General features: G+C 42.2%; 1 protein-coding gene across 4 annotated transcripts in view; it reads left to right on the forward strand.

Moving 5' to 3' along the window:
• Window positions 1–25,534, forward strand: part of GIT1 (GIT ArfGAP 1) — a 175,689-nt gene that overhangs the window by 70,340 nt on the left and 79,815 nt on the right. For all 4 annotated transcript variants that reach the window (XM_073565464.1, XM_073565463.1, XM_073565459.1 and 1 more), the window contains exons 2-7: window positions 10,521–10,654; window positions 17,752–17,864; window positions 18,647–18,752; window positions 21,031–21,117; window positions 22,661–22,791; window positions 23,380–23,474. In XM_073565464.1, the coding sequence (XP_073421565.1) occupies window positions 10,521–10,654; window positions 17,752–17,864; window positions 18,647–18,752; window positions 21,031–21,117; window positions 22,661–22,791; window positions 23,380–23,474 (666 nt within the window). The remainder of the gene's footprint in view (window positions 1–10,520; window positions 10,655–17,751; window positions 17,865–18,646; window positions 18,753–21,030; window positions 21,118–22,660; window positions 22,792–23,379; window positions 23,475–25,534) is intronic.

A 25,534-nucleotide genomic window follows, 5' to 3' on the forward strand; every position in this document is an offset into this window, starting at 1 on the left:
CAGCAAACCTGTCCTAAGTCTCTGTCTCTCCAGCTCTATTTCCCGCTCAGCAAACCTGTCCTAAGCCTCTGTCTCTCCAGCTCTATTCCCCGCTCAGCAAATCTGTCCTAAGCCTCTGTCTCTCCAGCTCTATTCCCCGACCGTCAAACGTGTCCTAAGCCTCTGTCTCTCCAGCTCTATTCCCCGACCGTCAAACCTGTCATAAGCCTCTGTCTCTCCAGCTCTATTCCCCGCTCAGCAAACCAGTCCTAAGGGTATGTGCACACTTTGCGGTTTCTGCTGCGTTTCCTCAGTGGTTTTGGCTCTGCAGAAACGCAGCAGACTCTGCTGCATTGTACAGTACCTTTATTTCCTATGGAAATAAAAAAAAGCTGTGCACATGCTGTGTTTTTTTCCGCACGGTTTTGCTGCGGTTTTCAAAACGCAGCATGTCAATTGTTTGGTGCAGAAATGCTGCAGTTTTACACCTCATCCATTATCCATTAGGTGTAAAACCACAGGGCAAAACCGCAGAAAAACCGCAGATAAACCGCAGGTCTTTGTCCTGCGGATTTACCTGCGGTTTTCTCTACAAAATCCGCAGAGACAAAAAACTATGTGTGCACATACCCTAAGCCTCTGCCTCTCCAGCTCAGCAAATCTGTCCTAAGCCTCTGTCTCCAGCTCTATTCCCCGACTGGCAAACCTGTCCTAAGCCTCTGTCTCTCCAGCTCTATTCCCTGACCGGCGCTGCGTTTTCCTGCCTGACTGAGGGCTTTGTGGTTAGACAACTTCAAGCAAAAATGCTGCCTGTCAAAGAGGAGAATGCGGCACTGGCTGGGGAGTAGAGTGGGACACCACGGGTTTACTGCAACAGAGAGGAGGCAGAAGACCGCAGCGTCTGATTTCTCCTACTCCTCCGCTGATTAGAAACACTTCACCTTCATATTAAACGGTGCAAGTTTCTTTTAGAAGTGCAGGAGTTAATCTGCTCAGTTGAGCGCTCCTGAAAACTTTCCTGCATTAAGGCTCAGCTGTTCACTGTTAGCCACTCCCATCTCCTGCACAATCTGGACTCTGGTAAGCACTCATTGCCAGAGATAGCTTTTGCTGCATGGTGGGAAGTTGGTGGTTGTTATTTGAGAAGGCGTTTGTTGGATTTGATGGACTGTTGGTGCTAAATTTTAGTTTTACCCCATCCTCCACTCCCCCGGCATTCCTCTGTTGTTTGTGTGAGTAAATTTGTATGATTGGTATTTTTCTTTATTCCTGTTGTATTACCTTGTTAGTCTGGTTGGTGTATTACGGTACTCTACTACTCCCCTCTTTCCTTTGTAAGGGAAGGGTACAGACTGAGGGCAGATTTAGGAGCTAAAGCAAGGTACGCAGCCCCGACGTCTTTACCATCAGAAGTAATCTGGGGAACAGGGCGAGCTAGTACGCCCTTAGCGTTAAGGACAGGGATGGAGCCCCTGATCCCGGGACACCTGACAACAGAGCCGTGACAGGTGGACTTCTCTTTGCAAGAGCTACATGAGCATGTAGACAGTTTGGGAGGTGAAAAACTGCTGACAAGAGTCCCTTTTAGGCATAAAAGTGAAGTGGCGGTTGAGATATTCCTGTTAGCAGGTTGATATTAAAGGCTTCCATATTAGCTATTGATAACCTTGTGAATGGCTGTGCATCTTCCGTGTGTAGTTCATATGTTGAAATGTCATAGGTTGTTGATCATTTATTGAGCCCTTCTTCTGTTTTATGAGGGGATGTGTTGGCGGCTCTGAGATAAATGCGGCTTCCTGCTTGGATTTCTCCAGCTCTGATGTGTTTAGTTCAGGAACAAACAGAAGCAACGACCCGTTTTATTAATATACTGACATTTGTAATTGCGATCGCTGCTCTGCTCACTGATGTCTATCTTTTTTATTTATCTTCTGGCGCCCAAAGGTTGAGTCTCCTATAAAACGAATGTTGTATCTGCAGGAGTCTGAGCTTTGGTTTGAGCCGGCAGCTCTGTTCCCCACCCTGAAATTCTCTTTGATGTGGGGTTATATTAGATTATTTTGGTTGTATAAAAGATTTCCGTCTGTATCCAACCTTTGTTCTGTTTATGGTGAGACGTCCCGGCGTAGACCTTGGTGGCGGATCGCTAAGGAATGGAGTGATGGCCTCGCTAGGGAAGCGCGTTCTGCCATGTCTCCTGTCTGTTCTGCACAGCTTTCGATCACTTTAATTTAGCTTAGTTTTTTTTTTGTGAGATACAATTAAATATACATTTTATTTAATTGGTTTCTGGATGTGCGTGCCTAATTTTTGTGTATAGCATTCTCACTTTTGTCATTGCTAGATGCTTTTGAAACTTGTATTAGAAATATAGGAAGAAGTACTGACAAAGTTCAGGAATAGGAGGGGCCGCTGATTTTAAAGGGTTTATCCAGGACTTAGTGCAGGCCTGTAGTAAAAAAAAACAAAAAACAGCTAGGTAGTTGCTACTTACCTGTCTGTTGTGCCTGTGCCTATCTGTGTTGGCACAGAGCTGTCAGACCGGCCATTCAGCAGCATCCAGTGACATTAGATAGACAGAACAGCGGCTTCTCTTCTGCTCTGTTGACGGGGCATGACTGCTGACGTCATGCCGATTGATAACCGACTCCCTGCTTCCTAATTGTGGGGAGCCGGCTGTCAGTTAGCATGATGTCAGCAGTCACACCCCATTAACAGCAGACCAGTAAAGGAAGAGCTGCTCTATTGACATTGAACAGCTGGCTAGTTTTTAGACCCATAGTAGGAAAAAAAATAGTCCTGGATAAACCCAAGCTAGTGTGTTAATTATGTTTCTTTAAAGGATATGTACGTTTTTGGGGGTAATAATTTATTATAAATGCTTGAATTTTTGGCTGTAAAGCATTTTTTAAAAAATGTATTAAAAATTTGGGATAATTTTTGGAGCATCGTGATATCACAGTACATAGATTATAACCTACTCCGAAGCATTACAGCACAGAAATTATAAAAAATGGTGATGAAAACATCCATGGATATTGTGATCCCTGATATCATAGGTCAGGAATAATGTGAAACAAGCAAAAAGGTCACCATCTAATATATAAAGCTCAAGTGTGTGTATGTATGTATGTCCGGGATTGGCATCCGCACCGTCGCAGCTACAGCCACAAAATTTGGCACAGTCACACGTCTGGACCCCGGGAGTGTCCGAGGCTATGTTGTGAGGCGAAATTTTAACCCCGCGCATTCCAATTCACAAACAATTTTGCCCCTATCTACATAATGGGGAAAAAGTGTGTGTATCAAGCCCCGCCCCTCATTATGATGTCATAATGGTTGACTATGGGATGGAGGATGTGTGATGGGTATATGGGCACTCGACTATGGGATGGTGGATATGTATGATGGGTAAATGGGCACGGGACTATGGGATGGAGAATAATTATAATTTGCTATAACTAACCACAGTTAGTTACTATGCCTGGACAGCGCTGGGCTCTTCAGCTAGTGTGTATATATACACTGTGACATCACACATGATATTTCTGATACCCTAGTAGTGCGATAATGTGATGATGTCATAGCACAGAAATAATGCTGTAGAGAAGGGGTAGCCATGGTTCTCTCTAGTCATTTACCATAGGGCTGTGTTTTAATTTTTCATATCCTCTTCCATTATCTATAGTAATAAATGACTATTCCTAGAAAGGGATCGTTGGGCAGCTGCTAAGGCCTGTTTCACACTTCAGTTTTTTGTGTCAGTTAAAATCCGCCAAAAAGGCGGAAAGCGGATCCGTTCCTAACTGATGTGAATGGATGCCACCGAATCCGGTTTTTTGACGGATCCGCCGAATGAAGAATTTTAAAGGAACCGCTGCCCGGGAAGGAGAGAGAGAGAGAGAGATTTTTTTTCTCTGTCCGCCAGAAATGATTTCAGGGTTATATTTCCTCCTGACTTCATTCCTCCGGGCATGCGCTCTATAAAAATGCGGATCCTGCAGTACAAAAAACGTTACATGGTCCGCCCAGGCATCTCGGCGGACGCAAAAAAATTGACGGATCCGCAAAAAAACGGATCCAACGGATGGCCATCTGTCAAGATCAGCCGGTAATGCAAGTCAATGGGGAAAAAAACGGATCCGCCAAAAAAAATAGCGGATCCGTTTTTTTGCAAAAACGGCGGATTTTGACTGATGGTCAAAAACGGAAGTGTGAAACAGGCCTTAGTCTCTACCCTAGTAGTTGGGTCCATGTTTGTGGCATATTAATGTGTTGGAAATGTGCTAGTATGGTCTGTTTAATATTTTCTGATGATGCACAGAACTTTAATAATCAAATAAATCGTTTTCTACACTGCTCAAAAAACTAAAGGGAACACTATAATTCCACATCCTAGATAGCTCTGTATAAAATATTCCATTCCATTATTTTTATTCATTGCATAGTGGAATGTATTCAGAACAATAAAACATAATTAATATAATAATACATTTTATTTCTATAGTGCCGACATATTCCGCTGCACTTTACATTTCAGAGGGGACTTGTACAGACAATACACATTACAGCATAACAATAATCACATAGATCATAACAAGTACCAAGAGGAATGAGGGCCCTGCTCGCAAGCTTACAATCTATAAGGAAAAAAAGGGAGACACGAAAGGTGGGTGGTAACAGTTGTCCTGATTGTATGGACCAGCCATAATGTTAAGTGTGTAACAGTACAGACGCAGAGGGCTAATGGATGCATAAAGCATGTGGGAACATGATGCAGGGAACCTGGTTATGGTAAAACTTTTGGCTGTGCCACACAGGGATAGATTAGGTTAATGCGTTGAGGCGATAGGCCAGTCTGAATAAATGCGTTTTCAGGGCACGCTCAAAATTGTGGGGATTGGGGACTAATGGTATTGACCTGGGAAGTGCATTCCAAATGATTGGCGCAGCACGTGTAAAGTCTTGGAGACGGGAGTGGGAGGTTCTGATTATTGAGGATACTAACCACAGATCATCAGCAGAACGGAGGGCGCGGGTAGGGAGGGATACTGAAACAAGGGAGGAGATGTAGGGTGGGGCTGAGCAATGGAGAGCTTTGAGGGTGAGGGTAATAAGTTTGTACTGGATTCTGGAGTGGATTGGTAGCCAGTGTAATGACTTGCACAAGGTAGAGGCATCAGTGTAACGATTGGCGAGGAATATGATCCTGGCTGAAGCATTCAAGATAGATTGGAGGGGGGAGTGTTTGGTAAGAGGGAGACTGATTAGAAGAGAGTTAGGGCTGTGGAGTCGGAGCTCATTTTGGTGGAGTCGGTATAAATTGGACCGACTCTGACTCCTAAAATATGTAATAAATTGGGTACAGTAATTCAATGCAGAATGTGCTGAATATTTTTTCACACGAATTTGGGAAAGTTATGAAATGTCCTATAAGTGACTGTTCTATTCCTGATCTAAAGCTACATTCACACACAGCATTTTTCCTGCATTTTTTGAGGATACGTTTTTCAGCTGCAAAAGCAGATCAGCTTTTTAAAAAAAACGCATCACCTGAAAGGTTTTTGAGCTCATAGATAACGTTTTCAATTGCAAAAGCAGATTAGAAATCTGCTTTATCTATCTGTATATCCATTTATCCATATCTGTCTATCCATATCTTATCTGTACCAAAAAGAATGAAAGTCGGGTAGCACACAGACTAAAGGTACTGTCACACTAAGCGATATCGCTAGCAATATCGCTATAACTTGTGACGTTATAGCGATATTGCTAGCGATATCGCTGTGCCTGATACTTGCCTCCGACCGGCTCCCCCGCTGGTTATCACTGATCGCGCGAGAACGTTCAGGACCGCTTCTCGTCGTCAGCTTCCTGCGGCGCTTCCTGTGGAGAGGCGAGCGACGAGCGTGGAGCCGGGCGGGAGGACGCAGGATCGCCTAGTGTGACAGGTAAGTAGCGACCCCTGACCGCTACGATGTCGCTGGTGAGATCTGCCTGTGTGGCAGCTCACTAGCGACCACTTAGCGATGTACCAGCGATCCTGACCGCGTCATATCGCTGGTCGGGATCGCTGGTACATCGCTAAGTGTGACAGTACCTTAACACTCCTTTTTTTTTTTTTTTTTTTTTTTAAGCACCAGTCAGGTACACCTCATAGCTGCCCAAAAGGAGGCCAGGGACAGGCATTGCTTGTCCTTAGTAACACATCAACATCAGTCATAGTGTATATATATATATATATATATATATATATATATATATATATATATATATATATATATATATATATATATATAGACCAAAAGTTTGGAAACACCTTCTCATTCAAAGAGTTTTCTTTATTTTCATGACTATGAAAATTGTAGATTCACTCTGAAGGCATCAAAACTATGAATTAACACATGTGGAGTTGTATAATTAACAAAAAGGTGTGAAACAACTGATAATATATCTTATATTCTAGGTTCTTCAAAGTAGCCACCTTTTGCTTTGATTACTGCTTTGCACACTCTTGGCATTCTCTTGATGAGCTTCAAGAGGTAGTCACCGGAAATGATTTTCACTTCACAGGTGTGCCCTGTCAGGTTTAATAAGTGGGATTTCTTGCCTTATAAATGGGGTTGTGACCATCAGTTGTGTTGTGCAGAAGTCTGGTGGATACACAGCTGATAGTCCTACTGAATAGACTGTTAGAATTTGTATTATGGCAAGAAAAAAGCAGCTAAGTAAAGAAAAGCGAGTGGCCATCATTACTTTAAGAAATGAAGGTCAGTCAGTCCGAAAAATTGGGACAACTTTGAAAGTGTCCCCAAGTGCAGTGGCAAAAACCATCAAACGCTACAAAGAAACTGGCTCACATGAGGACCACCCCAGGAAAGGAAGACCAAGAGTCACCTTTGCTGCGGAGGATAATTTCATCCGCGTCACCAGCCTCAGAAATCGCAGGTTAACAGCAGCTCAGATTAGAGACCAGGTCAATGCCCACAGAATTCTAGCAGCAGACACAGCTCTACAACAACTGTTAAGAGACTTTGTGCAGCAGGCCTTCATGGTAAAATAGCTGCTAGGAAACCACTGCTAAGGACAGGCAACAAGCAGAAGAGACTTGTTTGGGCTAAAGAACACAAAGAATAGACATTAGACCAGTGGAAATCTGTGCTTTGGTCTGATGAGTCCACATTTGAGATCTTTGGTTCCAACCACCGTGTCTTTATACGATGCAGAAAAGGTGAACGGATGGACTCTACATGCCTGATTCCCACCGTGAAGCATGGAGGAGGAGGTGTGATGGTGTGGGGGTGCTTTGCTGGTGACACTGTTGGGGATTTATTCAAAATTGAAGGCATACTAAACCAGCATGGCTACCACGGCATCTTGCAGCGGCATGCTCTTCCATCTGGTTTGCGTTTAGTTGGACTATCATTTATTTTTCAACAGGACAATGACCCCAAACACACCTCCAGGCTGTGTAAGGGCTATTTGACCAAGAAGGAGAGTGATGGGGTGCTACGCCAGATGACCTGGCCTCCACAGTCGCTAGACCTGAACCCAATCAAGATGGATTGGGGTGAGCTGTACCGCAGAGTGAAGGCAAAAGGGCCAACAAGTGCTAAGCATCTCTGGGAACTCCTTCAAGACTGTTGGAAGACCATTTCCGGTGACTACCTCTTGAAGCTCATCAAGAGAATGCCAAGAGTGTGCAAAGCAGTAATCAAAGCAAAAGGTGGCTACTTTGAAGAACCTAGACTATAAGACATATTTTCAGTTGTTTCACACTTTTTTGTTAATTATATAATTCCACGTGTTAATTCATAGTTTTGATGCCTTCAGAGTGAATCTACAATTTTCATAGTCATGAAAATAAAGAAAACTCTTTGAATGAGAAGGCGTGTCCAAACTTTTGGTCTGTACTGTATATATGTAATCGATATTACGTAGTGTATTATATATTTACAATTTATTACAGTTTTTTGTGTTCTAAAGTTGTATTCCAATAAATATATATTATGTTCTATCTAAATATCTTGATTATTGTATCATAAAAATGATTAAATGTCTGATGTTCACATTGTACTACAATAAATTTTTCACTTAAATAGAAGCAATATATGTGGGAGTTGGTGTAAGGGAAATTGAGGAATCGGAGTCGCAGGTTTGGCTTACCGACTCCACAGCCCAGGTTACAATAGTCGAGACGAGAATGAATAAGAGAAACGGTAAGAGTTTTTGCGGAGTCAAAAGTAAGAAAAGGTCGAATTCTAGAAATGTTTTTGAGGTGCAGATAACAAGAGCGAGCCAGTGATCATAAAGCACTTTGAAAAGTTTCATGACCTCACAAAATAAGGGGACAAGCAGAGTAAGTTGAAATAACTATATACCAGCTATAAGCTTGCATACTTGAAAACACATTTGTAGCATTCAGGATTAACTGCTTGCTGACATTGAATGGAGTGGAGACACACATGAGTTGATTCAGAGCAGAGATTGAAAAAGCTGGTTACCTGTATGAAGAGAATAGAGATGCGTGTCACATTCATCCATGTTATAACTGCCTCATACTTTGTTTAAATGTACTTCGATTAAATGTGCATAAATGCCCATTGTAAATCAAAATGAATATTTCATGGAGGTCTGGATTTGAAATGATACTCAAAATCAAAGTGGAAAATCAAATTACAGGCTGATCCATCTTCAGTGGAAATGCGTCATGACAAGGAAAAGATGCTCAGTATTGTGTGTGGCCTCCACGTGCCTGTATGACCTCCCTACTGTACAAAGTCTGGTCATGCTCCTGATGAGGCAGCAGATGGTCTCCTGAGGGATCTCCTCTAAGACCTGGACTAAGGCATCCACCAACTCCTGGACAGTCTGTGATGCAATGTGACGTTGGTGGATGGAGCGTGACATGATGTCCCAGATGTGCTCAATCAGATTCAGGTCTGAGGAACGGGCGGGCCAGTCCATAGCTTCATTGCCTTCATCTTTCAGGAACTGCTGACACACTCCATCCACATGAGGTCTGGCTTTGTCCTGCATTAGGAGGAACCCAGGGCCAACCTCGCCAGCATATGGTCTCACAAGGGGTCTGAGGATCTCATCTCTGTACCTAACGGCAGTCAGGCAACCTCTGGCGATGGAGGGCTGTGCGGCCCGCCAAAGAAATGCCACCCCACACCATTACTGACCCACTGCCAATCCGGTCATGCTGAAGGATGTTTCAGGCAGCAGATCGCTCTCCACAGCATTTCCAGACTCTGTCACGTCTGTCACGTGCTCACTGTGTCCCTGCTTTCATCTGTGAAGAGCACAGGGCGTCAGGGCGAATTTGCCAATCCTGGTGTTCTGTGGCAAATGCCAAGCGTCCTGCACGGTGTTGGGTTGTGAGCACAACCCCCATTTGTGGATGTCTGACCTTCAGACCATCCTCATGGAGTCTGTTTCTAACAGTTTGTGCAGACACATGTACATTTGTGGCCTGCTGGAGGTCATTTTGCAGGGCTCTGGCAGTGCTCCTCCTGTTCCTCCTTGCACAAAGGCGGAGGTAGCAGTCCTGCTGCTGGGTTGTTGCCCTCCTGTGGCTCCTCCACGTCTCCTGGTGTACTGGCCTGTCTCCTGGTAGCGCCTCCAGCCTCTGGGCACTACGCTGACAGACACAGCAAACCTTCTTGCCACAGCTCGCATTGATGTGCCATCCTGGATGACCAAAACATCAGCCAGAAAGCATTGGTACTGAGATGTGATCTGTGGTCACCACCTGCAGAACCACTCCTTTATTGAGGGTGTCTTGATAATTGCCAATAATTTCCATCTGATGTCTATTCCATTTGCACAACAGCATGTGAAATTGATTGTCAATCAATGTTGCTTCCTAAGTGGACATTTAATTTCACAGAAGTTTGATTTACTTGGAGTTATATTCTGTTAAAGTGTTCCCCTTATTTTTTTTTTAGCAGTGTACATTTCACAATACAAACTGCATACATTATTACATGGATCACTTAGAACTGATGAGACTGTTGTACGTACTTTGATAATTCATATCAAATTAGTTTTATAATCTTGGTATAAAAAGTCAATCTAATTGAAGACTAAGACTGAGTTTGTGTCCAGCTGTATAGTGAAATAACTCATGAGTCCAGGTGTATTCAGTCTACACCCACCCAAGCTGACTGACCTCTGCAGCTTGTGCTTAGATAGCAGCAGCAGGGAGGAGAGACACTGAGGAACGGTCAGTCAGACCAGAGATTGCGCTAAACTTACAAAAAACATTTCACAGCGATTCTGATATTGATGATAAAAGTATATACAGCATCATTAGATCTATGTGATCTATTAAATAATGCATTGTTTGTATTGTGAAATCTGGTGGACTTCTAGGATTTCTAAACTTTATATTCTTCACCTTGGTGCTGTACATAGCCGCCATTGCACTACACTGATGTAATTTTGCTTTTTATTTGTGCTATATAAAATGTTTTTTTGCCATTTTCCAGCTTGAAACACAATTGTTTTACCTATTTTGTGATTTTAATTTACAGATCCTGGCTGGGCCTCCATAAACCGGGGAGTGCTGATCTGCGATGAATGCTGTAGCGTGCACCGCAGTCTCGGGAGACACATCTCAATTGTCAAGCATCTTCGACACAGTGCGTGGCCATCGTCGCTCTTACAGGTCAGCCTCCATGCGAACCTTTTTATCAAGACGTGGTAACAAAAATGATGCATGATGTAGTGGTAAAGACCCAATGTACCTTTCCATCAATAATACTTAAAGGAGATATCCATCTTCGAATGTGTCATACATGGATTTCCAAGATCACATTCGTAGACTCGTACCACAATAATTTCCAAAATAAAAGGCTTTTACCTTTTTAAATTTGACCTCATTGTTAGCAAAGTGTCACTAATTTGAATGTCTGTAATTTTAGCAAATCATCCATATTTCCTTAATCCTATAATATTAATATTCTGTAGGCCCATACAGTGCATCAGAGCCACACTGACCTTTCTTAGATGCCCGAGTCCCTGTGTAAAATAAGAAAACCTTATACTCCCCTCCCGCAGCGGCGCAGTCACTGACCTGTCATAACCTTTTCCATTTTGTCCATAAAGGGGGCTCCACTTCCAACTCGCTCATCCACTCCCCTGTTGCAATATGTCATCAATGAGCTGAGCGCACCCTACAGATGTTCCCCACATTCACGCCACACTTTACGCTGCCACCACTCTCCATTTTACCAGGCCAGCAGACACCAACATTGGGCAACACACATGCACATCCAGCTTCCCTATGTTCCTGAATAGGCCACGACTCACATTTTGGCAACAACTGGACATCACCAAATTATTTTCTCTCCTCAAGATCATGGGCACATTACAGCAACGAGGGACAAACTTATGAAATTTTTTATTTAATATTTAAATAGAATACATTGCTTAAAAAAAGTTATAAAAGATATTGAAACAGACAAAAACAGTATAAAATAAGAGATAAAATACAGATATGTCTTACCAATTGGATCTGTGAGCGCTTTGGCGGAGGACAACGCTATGGGAAATGTGGACAGTTCTGGAATACATGTTGCTTCTCTTGGCGTATGACACGGATATTCGTTAGATGACCTGTTAACAAGGGTCCCACCAGGCCCCTCTCTGCTCCCTCCTCTCTGGTAAGAGGTTACAGCTGATTGGTTTTGATTATAATCCAGCTTTAGGCCTCATTTCTGCTGTGGGTCATATTTTCTCCATAAACCACCTAGAGGAACAATATGGCATCATCTTACCGACATCCTTCAAGCATCCTGTATATACCCCACGTGAATATGATACAGTGCCTACAAGTAGTATTCAACCCCCTGCAGATTTAGCAGGTTTGATAAGATGCAAATAAGTTAGAGCCTTCAAACTTCACACAAGAGCAGGATTTATTAGCAGATACATAAATCTTACAAACCAAAAAGTTATGTTGCTCAGTTAAATGTTAATAAATTTTAAACATAAAAGTGTGGGTCAATTATTATTCAACCCCTAGGTTTAATATTTTGTGGAATAACCCTTGTTTGCAATTACAGCTAATAATCGTCTTTTATAAGACCTGATCAGGCCGGCACAGGTCTCTGGAGTTATCTTGGCCCACTCCTCCATGCAGATCTTCTCCAAGTTATCTAGGTTCTTTGGGTGTCTCATGTGGACTTTAATCTTGAGCTCCTTCCACAAGTTTTCAATTGGGTTAAGGTCAGGAGACTGACTAGGCCACTCCAACACCTTGATTTTTTGCCTCTTGAACCAGGCCTTGGTTTTCTTGGCTGTGTGCTTTGGGTCGTTGTCTTGTTGGAAGATGAAATGACGACCCATCTTAAGATCCTTGATGCGGAGGTTCTTGGCCAAAATCTCCAGGTAGGCCGTGCTATCCATCTTCCCATGGATGCGGACCAGATGGCCAGGCCCCTTGGCTGAGAAACAGCCCCACAGCATGATGCTGCCACCACCATGCTTGACTGTAGGGATGGTATTCTTGGGGTCGTATGCAGTGCCATCCAGTCTCCAAACGTCACGTGTGTGGTTGGCACCAAAGATCTCGATCTTTGTCTCATCAGACCAGAGAACCTTGAACCAGTCTGTCTGAGTCCTCCTAGTGATCATGAGCAAACTGTAGACGAGCCTTGACATGACGCTTTGAAAGTAAAGGTACCTTACGGGCTCGTCTGGAACGGAGACCATTGCGGTGGAGTACGTTACTTATGGTATTGACTGAAACCAATGTCCCCACTGCCATGAGATCTTCCCGGAGCTCCTTCCTTGTTGTCCTTGGGTTAGCCTTGACTCTTTGGACAAGCCTGGCCTCGGCACGGGAGGAAACTTTCAAAGGCTTTCCAGGACGTGGAAGGCTAACAGTAGTTCCATAAGCCTTCCACTTCCGGATGATGCTCCCAACAGTGGAGACAGGTAGGCCCAACTCCTTGGAAAGGGTTTTGTACCCCTTGCCAGCCTTGTGACCCTCCACGATCTTGTCTCTGATGGCCTTGGAATGCTCCCTTGTCTTTCCCATGTTGACCATGTATGAGTGCTGTTCACAAGTTTGGGGAGGGTCTTAAATAGTCAGAAAAGGCTGGAAAAAGAGATAATTAATCCAAACATGTGAAGCTCATTGTTCTTTGTGCCTGAAATACTTCTTAATACTTTAGGGGAACCAAACAGAATTCTGGTGGTTTGAGGGGTTGAATAATAAATGACCCTCTGAATAAACTTTTCACAATTTAAAAAAAAATTAAACAAAGAAATAACATTCTTTTTTGCTGCAGTGCATTTCACACTTCCAGGCTGATCTACAGTCCAAATGTCACAATGCCAAGTTAATTCCGAATGTGTAAACCTGCTAAATCTGCAGGGGGTTGAATACTACTTGTAGGCACTGTATATATGGTACACAATTCAGGGACATATTGGGCTCCTGTGGGTTGCCAGCTACTAAAACTTTTTTCACCTTCCCCCACAGATGAAAATAGGCTTCCCAATCATGGATGCATCGATGAATTCTGCAAAACTATACTGTTATAATTCAAAAAAATTAAAATATTGGTTTTACCTTGTCCTGTCTAAGCAGTACCTACCATGAGGAGGAAAGTATATAAAGCCGCATTTGAAAGGTGATAGATCAGACAAATGAGTAATTGACAGACATGAGGTTAAAGAACTGATGCCCCTGCATTTTACATCTATGTGCCAGTGGAGGCATACAAGAGCACATTTGCTGGCCCAAATGGTTATCCAACATTGAAAGCTACCTGTTAATTACTCTATATTTACACTCCATGTCTGCTCTTCATCCGATACCTGTTCACCGCACAGTGTGCAGGCAGTGATCCAATGCCCCCAGCCTTTTATCTGTTTAACTCGTAATCCAATTTTTGACAGTTTGTAACATTCCTTTATAATACACGTTTGTGTCTGACAGATGCCATCAAGTATACAAAAATGACAAAATATTCTAACCTAGCACAAAAACGTGATGTTAAATCTACGTAAAGCTGCTCATTGCTGGTCACATTTCATTATGCTGCGTGTAGAGGCTGCGGGGCATGTTCTGACCATTCCTCGGACAATACACAATTTCCTATTGTAGCAGAAAACATTACTCATTCTGTCCACTGGACAAAGTCCCAGCTTTCCGAGTGTGCAGATCGTGGCTCCTGTACGCAGACAGTGAGATCTCTGTTCTTGTACTGTTATCCTGATGAATACTGAAGCTGCTGAAAGTTTCACAATTCTTAGTGAAAAGAATAGCACTGGCTGCAGTACAGTACATATGGTGGATTGCTTTATACATCCATGTCTGTGCCTTTAGAGTCGTTTTTGGCTTAGGTACCAGCAGAGGCTTTATATATAATAGATACTGGAGCCATCTGTAGAAAATACATCGAGAATAAGCGAGACATGTAATAATAAGATGTGCAAGGGCAGATTCTGTTGGATATACTTGTGCAAAATACATTATGGATCGGCTGAAATAAGTTTCCAAAGGTAAAGCGTGCCTGTCGTTTTGAATTTTTAGTTCAGAAAGAAGTAGTCCATTTTAGTTCTGCATCGACCTTTATGAGCACCAACTGTCATCTCCTATCTCAGTAATGGGAGAATCGGTATTCACTGAAGACAGATTTTTGAGAATGAAAGATCGGACTAGGAGGAGATAGAAGCAGAGATGGTTACACTATAAGTTGTCCATGTATCTTAGGCCTGTTTCACACATACTTTTTTTTATCAGTTGCAATCCGCGAAAATGGCGGGACACGGATCCGCAACTGTTTTGAAAGCAACGTGTGCTACCGGGGGTGGTGGGGAGGAGAAGGAAGAGAGAGAGAGACATTTAGGGCTAAATTTCCAGCAGAGGCATTTCTTCCAGGCATGTGCAGTGTACAAATACGGATCCGGCCAGCAAAAAAAAAAACGTTTCAGTGTCCGTCCTGTCATGTCTGCGGACGCCAAAATTTTATATGGTCCTAATATGTTTCCAAGTAATACTCTAACATCCTATTAATTCATGATTATTTTCATGGAAGCATTTGGGGAAACTAAAGCTTACCCCTCCTGAGCAGAGTCTACACTATGTATCACTGATTTCTGGTTCACAGGGCTGGACCTTCCTCAGTTTTGTAAAGTAATATCCGCCTTGAGGATATGTTTTTCTGCTCTTACTCAGGGAAACCGCAGGAATAAGGTTATTTTTTAATTTTTTTTTTTAAACCTTTTTATTTAGTGCAAGTTTTTATGTTCTTTATGTGCTCGCAGGGTAATGCAGTGCATCCTAAGGACATGCCCCAGACAATCCTGTTAGCCACTCCCATTTGTAAGACCATAAAAATTAGCACTAAATCAAAAAGGCCTGTATCTCCGGAATGTATGGCAGATTTTTTAAAGAAATACATAAAACCGAAAGCTCGGGGGAGCAGTGGGAATAAAATAAGAACAAGCACCTTTGAACTGGTGACAAGATCTTAAAGGGCATCTGTCAGTAGGAAGAACATATGGCTATGTAGGTCATAGAAGGTTGAATAAATAACACCTTGATTATCTGCGATCCAATTGTTGTCTTAGAAGTCCACATTTTTCTTAATATGTAAATGAGCTGTTAAGATCTATGGGCCGGACACAGATCTTCCTGAGAATCTAACTTCAGAGCTTATTGTAAATGAAAGGAGGTGATACCAGTGAGAGACATGTAGTGACTGACAGTCTCTGCTCTCCTGATCTCACTGTGTGCTGAGGGGAGCGCTGCAGACAGAATTCAGTCATGTGAACGCTGCCGCTGATCCGACATCCGCTCTGATGGAATGTTGACGAACTGCAGCCAGTCAGCAATCCGTGAGGGTGCAACAACCGGCACTGCCACTGATTAGCTGAAAATCACTCCGGCAGCTGACAGAATTAAGCAATATCCGAGGCAGAACACACCACCCCGTACACCGCTTAGTAGCCACGGCTGAGTGCTGCATTTTTTATTTCCATTCACGGGAACCGTTTATCCCAATGTAGTTCTCCAGGTTGTGAGTATAGACTTGGAGGCCAAGCAGAGGTTCCTGGGAGAAGGTTAGGCAAATTTAGTTTTCCTCCAAGAGGAATAAAGCGGTCTCTCCAGTGCTATATGGAAGATGGCTGATAAGTCAATGTCTGATTAGGCAAACCAGAGTTTTCTCCATAGGAAAAGACATCCATAAAAGGTTTGCGTATGAGTTGCAGTTTTCTTACATTTATTTCGGCACTGTTTTGGCACAAAACCTAAATGATTTCCTAGTACTAGTAAAGTGAATGAGATTCCTGGAACCTCATGCACACATTGCTTATTTACTCCCTGCAGATTTAAATATGCAGAATGTCCATTCTTTCAGCGTTTGTGCTGCAGATTTCTCCCATACTAGTGAGTGGGGAAAAATCTGCACCAAAAAACGTGTGCAAAAACTGTGTCCAAAATGGATTTATTCTCCATTTTTACTGACAACGCATTGGGTCTTATGTCCAGGCTCGATAAGTATCAGTCATTGCCTTATAGAGTAACTAATGTGGCACCACAGGCTCCTCTTTCTGAAGCTGATTTGCAAATGGCTTGTGAGTCATTGCTTGGGCAACTCTGGTCTATGAACTTACAGATCCGGGTTCCCCAATCCTTCTAATCACCTGTTCCTGAGCTTTGCCGTTCTTTCGTCTGACCGTTTTATGCCTAATCTATCAGAAGTCTTTGTACTGTACCCGTGCTGTAGAAATCCTGTATGTTTGTCCAAGTAAAACGTAATGTATCCTTATGTCAGGAGTGCGCCGTGTCCTGGAGGTGAGGCTGTCAGGTAGACAAAAGTTTGAAATGGTTGTATCAAATGCACAGACATCACGAGCCAGTGTTAATGTAGCACCTACGTAGCTTGCCTTGCAGGGCCACTTATTTTTTTTGTATTCAATTCATGTTTTTTTTTTTTTGTTTTTTTTTGAGCCAAGTAAACATTTCTTGGGCAAATGCTAAATCTATGTAAGTAAAGAGACAAATGGTTTCTTTTTCAGGGTAGATTTCTGTTGGAGGGTTAATGATAATTAACGGCGTTATCTGAAACGAGAGGTGGAAGTAAAAAATTCAGGGTAGGGTCAAACCTAGCGGTTGGCGCCTGGCCGAGGTGCGCTTGTGATGATCCTGCGTCCTGACACTTGCGGTGACTGATAAATATACCAGTATTATATCGAAATGAGTATTAAGTGATGACTTATTGTTAATGGATGTGAAGCAAACCGTGCAGCCATTAACAATAGGTAATCATTTTGTTTCACCAAAGTTCTGTGAAAATTGGGACCGCATCCTCCACGCACCCCCGTGTGACTCCCTACTACTTTGTATACCCCTGGCTATCTTCTAAAAAAGGTTTTTGTTTTTTTTTTTTTTATTGCTGAAAAAGGGGTAGGAGTATGACTTACAGAAGTAATTCATGACAGCTGGATCAGACTACACACAGGGATTTGTAGTCTGTAACCATGGAGACCCATTGGTCTGTATTGGAGCTGTATGCACAAAACAGTTGGGTATGTTTTTCATACTGAAGTGGCTTTACCTTTTATTTTACACACTTTGGAGCAAGAAATCAGAAGTACACTTACTCCTTTTACAGCCATCACTCATAATTTCACCTAAAGCTAAATAAAAATGACTCATGCAATAATAATTCTCTTTAGTTACCTAACCCTTTGTCTGCAGGCTCCTGATTTTTTTTTTTTTTTTCTGTCTTATAATCATTCTAGATGGTGCACACGTTGGCCAGCAATGGGGCAAACTCCATTTGGGAACACTCGCTGTTAGACCCTGCACAGGTTCAGAGTGGGCGACGCAAAGCCAACCCTCAAGACAAACTGCAGTGAGTACTCACCATTAATAAAGTGGTACGAGTGTCTTCTGGACACAGGAACGTGATGTGCATGGACTGAAGGTTTTCTATTTGGTTTTGGTATGGTTGTTGGCATCATTGGAAAGGTGTTCATGACCGACGACATACTTGCCCAATGGGCACATGCCAATTGTGTGCGTTCTCTGCTCCTTCCCAGAGCCAAATGGCACGTTGTACAGACTTCTGCATGGCAGTCTTATGTGTTGGTCGTGCTGTCATCATGATCTTCCAGGACTTCCTAGATATACTACCTGTTTGGTTTGGCTAAATGGGCCTATCGTTTCTGTGGATCGAGATTGATAAGCCCCTTTGGGAGTCTTTAAAGGGAATGTCACAAGATAGGTGATAACTTCTTGATTGGTGGGAGTCCGACTGCTGGAACACTGCACCGATCGGCGGAACGGAGAGCTTTTATCCCTTTTAGAATGGTGACATAGTACGTATGCTCAACCTGTGCGCATGCTCCATTCATTCCCTATGGGACTTACGAGCACTGCAGCTTTATGAAAATGAATGATGATACTGGAAAGAAGACAAAGTTCCCTATCGGGGACAAAAATTCCCTAATGTGGTGATCGGCGCAGGTCCCAGCAGTCCGACACATACCGATCAGAAAGTTATCCTGTCAATTAGGTGATAACTTGTTTTCACTGGACAATCCCATAAAGTAGAAAAAAAAGCATGTTCTCCCCATCAGAGATGTCATTGGGGTAGATCAATTGTGATTGAGTTGCTGTCTTTATTCCTTCCAGCCCAACAAAGTCAGAGTTTATTCGATCCAAGTATCAGATGCTCGCATTTGTGCACAAGTTGCCATGTCGGGATGACGATGGAGTGACTGCTAAAGACCTTAGCAAGGTACTGCCACAAGTTGGCTAGTTTTTGGATCTACAGTAATAGCACTAGACTACAGATTTATTTATTTTTTTATTTCTTGACATCATTGTGTTTGTACTTTTAGATGTGTTACATAGGTAAAATATAGACGTGGGTCATCGCGTTGACCCTTTCTCTGCCAGTTTTGTAGGATATTTGCGCTTTCTCGTTACGGCTCTGCGCTCATAGTTGATTCTAATTATCATGTAATCTCCCTCCCCTAGGATCATCCTGCATTTCGTGCTGATTTAGTTCGCACCTCATGCGTCCACTCAAACCTCCTGTTCATTTTGCGAATGTTTTACCATGTTACCTTGTTAAATGTGTTCTCCATGCCCTCCTGATTTCATCGCAAAAACAAATATTTATATTGAAAAAATGGGAATATATTTATGGTAATAAATGGATTTTCAGCATCAATGGTCAGAAATGATTTTTTTTTTTTTTTTTTTTAAATCTTTATTTAGGAATGTTTAAATGAATGACAGCAGAATTGTACACTAGAAAGAAAAACAGTGTGTATGAGTATAACAACATTCATTTTATATATGGAGTACGGACGTAGGGAAAATTCGGAGAGGAAAGAGGGGAGAAATTAGATTTTAAGCATGTGTCGTATGACCTGACGCGATCTTTCGTTCAATGTTTTATGCTACGTTCCCACCTTTTGGGTAAAAATCAGTGTCATAGAACAACATATCAGATCTGGTTCAAAAGTTGGGATCAGGTTCATATACCAAGATCTGATGTCAGTTATGTGAAGAAATATATGGCAGCGTGATGGCTCGAAGGTCAGCAGTGGTGCCTTGCATCATTGGGTTCTTGTGTTTGTTGCATATCAAGGACAATATCTGCGAGGAGTTAATAATAAATTCCTGTTTTCTGTCCATGGTAAAATAAATAAATAAATAATTGTGCCTTTTTTTATGGCAAGCCATTTATCAAAATTTAAAGGGGTTATCCAAACAGGAAAAAATATCTAGGAAACGTTTCAGGATGGTCGAATAGGACGAGAAACCCTACTCTCTTTCTGATATCCCACCACTCTGATTCAGACATTTGCCGACTCGCCACTTGCTACTCCAAAGATAATATCCCTGACCCGGATGTGTCACCGCTACTGTCAATCATTGGCTGCAGAAGTTTCCTTCAATCAGCAATCCTACAATGTGCAACAATCAGCTTCAGGAAATCTGAACGGGAAGTGTTAGAGCCCATCTACAAGAATAACCCAAAAACAGCAATACTACAAATAAAGTGATGGCCTTCTGATAGATTTTGCACCAGGTGCTGGTGGGATTTCCGCTTACACTTCTTGTTCTGTAATATTATCAATACATAAAAATACAGACAGAACTCGTCTCCTGATTTAAAAGGACCCAATCATTCTAATCTTTGGGCAACGTGATAGAAATTGTATTTTATTTGTTAAAATCCTTGCTCATGTTGGACTTAGGAGTCAAGTGGGTGGTCGTGAGCAGTGACCGCTATCCCTGTTTTCACACAGAACTCGGTATAATACATTTTCTACTGTTTCTTTTTATACAAAGCTTTTTATGAATCTTTTAATCTTCTCTTGCCCTTCATCATGCTTTCAATAGATTGCACAGAATTTGCAAAGTTAAGATTCCCTTCCAAAGAGAACTTTTCACTTGTTTTTTTTTCAATTTAAATTATTTCAATTGATTCCGGATCCCTTTTTTCTTTTTTTTTTTTTTTTTTTCTGTGCCCCTCAGCAGCAAATTTACCCTTTAACCTTTTTCTGTTGTTTTCTTTACCTCCTCCATGATAGATGTTGTGCGGTATATGCCCAATTGGTTCAAGGGATCATTTTCTTCTTTAATACTTGAGGGGGGCATAAGTTTGGAATGGTGGGGCACAGAAAAAAAAAAAGAAAAACTGTTATAGAATCGGTTGTAGGAGGAGCTCGGTTTATACTAATAAACCCTGTTGAAATGTCCTCTTTAAGAGGTAAAGATCCTCTTTAAAGGTGCAAGCAAATCTCAATTCTTTTATTAACAGACATAGATGCAGTTGATCAGTTTTATTTTACAAACATTCTGCATGCGTTATTATTAGTATTTTATTTTAGGTTTTTATTTAGACTCTTTTTGCTTCTTTTTTTTTTAGTTTGGAATGTCACAAGTTTAGTGATGTGACATGTAAGCCTGATGAAGGATTCCCTGTAGCACAGGGTTGTGTGAATGGGCTGCCCCTGATTTTCATCTGATCTCTTGTGTGTTTTTTTTGCTGATTCTAGCAACTTCATTCCAGCGTGAGGACTGGGAACCTGGAAACGTGCTTACGTCTGCTGTCTCTTGGTGCTCAAGCCAATTTCTTCCACCCGGTAATCGCTCCTCTCAACACTGCTGATCTCCCATTACTGTGCCATCTAAGTGATATTTCCGGTGGTCTCTCACTCTCTAGTCCCATTTATTTGTAATCAAATGTAGGATACGAGATCTCGCTGTACACGGTACACTCTGTAAAGGGTTAATAGTCACTTGTGCCTCGTGTGAGCCCTTATATGACTTCAGCAAAACTCAACTGTTGTGCCAGAACTCCAGATAATTCTCCTTTAAAGGGGGATCCGAGATTATGACAAAGCGCAGGAAAGAACCTGAATGTGTCGGAACGCCACCCTGGCTCAGAACTAGTTATTTTAGCGATCATCCACATATAAAAAAAGAGAACGCTTTCCCATGTAAAATCCCCTGAAAAGATAAATGGGTGCTAACTCTGGAGAGAAAAAACTGTTTTTCTCTGAAACGCTGCAGTGTTTTAGGATTGGTCTTATCTGGCTGAGATCATCGGTCGGTGCCGGATACATGCGGCCGGTGGATCGGGCAGCATGGGTCAGGTTCAAAAGTAATGCAAGATGCACTTTATGACCAGAATTACCAGAAATTGGTGACAATTAGGTCAGAAAATTATTTACGTTATGGCACAAAACTAGGTTTGTTCATAGCAGGTATAGATCTGGTTTCTTGGGGCATTGACAGTCATAGGATGCACCAAATTGTGTAAGAGGTATATGAACCTCCATTTACAGACTCTCGCATGGCTCGAACACAAGGTGTAAGGTAGTGGAGATTGGAAGTAATAAATGCTCAACACCGCTCTGCTACTGAAATATTGTTTTCCTGCTCACTGGACACTGTCAATCTGCTGCCCAGCATGAGGAACAGGAGAAGAGCAGGGAACCAAACACCAATGGAGATGAGAGGCGTTGTAATTAGTAATGAGCAAGTGTGCTTGGATAAGTTATCTGAGCATGCTCGAGTGCTAATAGAGTATCTTCGACGTGGTGTAATACTATGTTTGAGTCCTCGCGGCTGCATGTCTCGCGGCTGTTCAACAGCTGGAACGCATGCAGGGATTGCCTGTTTAAGAGGCAGTCCCTGCATGTGTTACAGCTGTCAAGACGCGATTAGTTGGTCACTTGGTTTCTCATTCCTAGGATTCCACTTCCCAAACCCCAAAAATCAGCTGTAACTTGTTGGAAAACTGACAGTATAAGGGCTTATAAGTTTCCATGTTGTGAAAACAGCTGATTTCCCATATTCACTCGCGGCTAATGCACTGTGTTTGCAATGCAAAGGAGGAAATGCCGCCGTGGACATTTACTGTGACATCTCTGCTGCTGGAGGTCTGCAATGCAAACGCAAAGTGGGAACGTACCCTAAGTGTTAGGTTTTCCAGCAGCACCACCACAGGACAAATGAAGCATTACACCGTGTCCTTTTCAAATTACACATGTGCAGTCTTCCAGAACAAGAGATATAATGTAAGATAAACTACAAGCAAAGACACAGATTTGCAGAGGGGATGTCATTGTTGTAATGAATTCTTACATGTGTGCAGACAGTGATCATCAACTCTCTTTGTAGGAGAAGGGGAGCACTCCTCTACATGTGGCCGCTAAAGCTGGGCAAGTTCTTCAGGCTGAGCTTTTGGTGGTGTACGGCGCTGACCCCGGAGCTCCTGATGTGAATGGAAGGACACCCATTGATTATGGCAGGTAAGCCGACAACACAAAAACACTGAGATGGTCACGTATAAATTTTTGTGGAATTTTTGGATTTTTCTTCCTTGCAAGTTCTCTGTTACTTTTTAAGATTAAATCGCACAAGTGCATGCATATGTTGCTGAAGTTGTGTAGTCGGAGTTGTCAGCACCAACACATTAAAAAGTTATTGTAGTATAAGGTTAATTGTGCAAATTACTGATTTGCCATAAACTCAGGATCTATAAAAAAAAAAAAAAATGCACACATTTTAGGTGTAGTAAAACACTGGACATATGGCTTTTCCAACAGTTATACCCAGTCTACACAGCTAATTGTGAATCATTATATGAGTTTTTTGCTGAGTTTCTCCCAAGTTTTTGAGGACAATTTTGGAAAGTTTCTGAACATACTATGTATGTGATGGGACAATTTTCAGAGATATTCAAGAAGACATTTAGCCCCTATCCTCCTGCTTGACATGAGCAGGTTAATGCCCAAAGTGACTAATGAGACCTATTATTTTGGAATAGGGAATATGTATCTGTTTGGTTCTTGAAGTTTAATTTCTATGTTTCTGAGCAGAAAGTTCCTGTTTTATAGGCAGGCCGGCCACCATGATTTGGCCGACAGACTGGTGGAGTGTCAGTATGAGTTGACGGATCGGTTAGCCTTCTACCTCTGTGGCAGAAAACCAGGTGAGTGTGCCGGTATCAAATTTTATAAATCTAACTTGTACCTTACTCTAAACAGAGTGGGCCCATTAACGTGTCACGCTGTGACAGTGTTCGGTAACGAAGGGGGGCCTCAAACTGTTCCTAGAACTGGGATCCTTACTATCCCTGTCCCAGGGGTACTCTTGAAGGTAGAGAGACCTGAGTCTCTGACCTTACTATGCTCCTGTTAAACCCTGATTTGTCCCCTCCCACATCCCATGAGGCCTGGGACAGCAATGTAAGGTAAACAAGACACACAGACAAAACAGGGATGACAGAAAGCAAAAAACATATAAACACTTACCAAAGAGAGAGCGGTATATAGGAATGTAGCAACCAAATGGGAATAGGACATTGAGGAAAGCATACACCCAAAAACAGCACATAGCAATCTCCAGCAGCAACAACAATCTCCAATTCAGCACAGCGTCTCCAAGGAGCTAGGAAGAAAAGCACTGGAAAGACAGAGAAGGTCTGGCCAAGTTTTAAACGGAGAGGTAATGACCAGATCAGAAGCGGCTGAAATTGAGCTGCAAGTTTCTGACCAGCATAGAAAGGGTCATTAACCTCTTCAGCAGCAAAGGAAACCAAATCCATTTAATATGGGACACAAACACACAGGCTAAGGCTGAGGTCACACTTGCAAGAAACTTGGATGAATCTCTCGTCTCAATACCCGGCACTCGGGACCGGAGTGCGCGGCTGCATGTATTTCTATGCAGTGCCGGGTATTGAGATGCGAGACTCATCCGAGTTTCTCACAAGTGTGACCCCGGGCTAAATGGAAGATCTGCGAATCAAAATACGTAGTAATCTTCTAACTCCGGATCTCTCAGGAGGATGTCACAAACAGGGGCCATTTTGTTATTGAACTTTTAAATTGAAGGAAACTACAGGTTAACAAAAAAAAAGGCCGTGCAGAGATAGAAAGCCATTGCTGATTTGCTCGTAATTCATGCAGGGTATAATTCATGAAATCAGATTTTCAGTAAAGCATCATTGGGAAAATAGACAACCCTTATGTTACTCATAATTCTGTTTCTTGCAGCAGATTTACACTTTTTTGTTTTTGGGTTATTGCACTGAGCATCGTACATCATCAGAAAACACCACTGCCGGAGAGATTCGTTCTCTGTTTATACCGACACAGTAATACATTCTGGGGAAATGTGATATTTAGCTGTGTAACTAGAGATAACATTTTATGCTTTGGTATAAACAGCTCTCTGATGCAGAATGGAACATATGTGCCTTTACAAAACACATCAGTCCTGGAAGAAAAACGTTTCTTCCGTTTCTTTTTACAGTGTAATGATCATTTTTCTTCAGACAGTGACAATACAGTAGAATAAGAATATTGAATTGGCTTGTTTATGCCTAAAAGTGCATTTATTGTACACAATTATAACAATCAAGATTTCCTAGAGACGCTAGTTTCCCGACAATAGTGCCGTCTAAACAGACTACTGATCACTCAGAATGAGCAGAATGATATTTTTCGCTTTGTTTATAAGATTATGGTTCTTGACAGCATATTGTCCTGTGTAAACAGAACCTGTGCTGTTGAGAACAATGGTAGCCTATGGGCTATGTGTACAGAACAATCCATCACAGATCTTTAGTGAATATAGAAGTGCGGTCAGCCTGCCTAAACAGACTAATAAATGATAATATATTGGCAAAGTTGTAAGCCCAGTTTTAAGGTAGGTGTTGTGGTCCATTTACACAGAATAACCGATATCCTGTTATGACTGCCGATCAGTAAACTTTTTATCAGTTGTCGTACGATTGCCTTTTTACGTAGGCTGACCAAAGAAAACAGTGTAAACCAATGGATTTATATTAATCGCTCAGTGCGCATAGGCTGCCGTAATTCTCAGCAGTACGCGTCCTGTTTATACAGGACGATGCAACTCTGAGAACGATGATCTTTTGTGCTGCATAATTGATCATTTCACCTGACGAACAAGTGTTTTTCCCTTTGATCAGGTAATCAGCAGCCTGTTTACATGGCAAGGTAATTGTGAAACAATTGTTTTTTA

The sequence above is a fragment of the Dendrobates tinctorius genome, unplaced genomic scaffold, assembly GCF_039654945.1.
Source record: "Dendrobates tinctorius isolate UK_male_01 unplaced genomic scaffold, ASM3965494v1 ptg000016l, whole genome shotgun sequence".
NCBI lineage: Eukaryota > Metazoa > Chordata > Amphibia > Anura > Dendrobatidae > Dendrobates > Dendrobates tinctorius.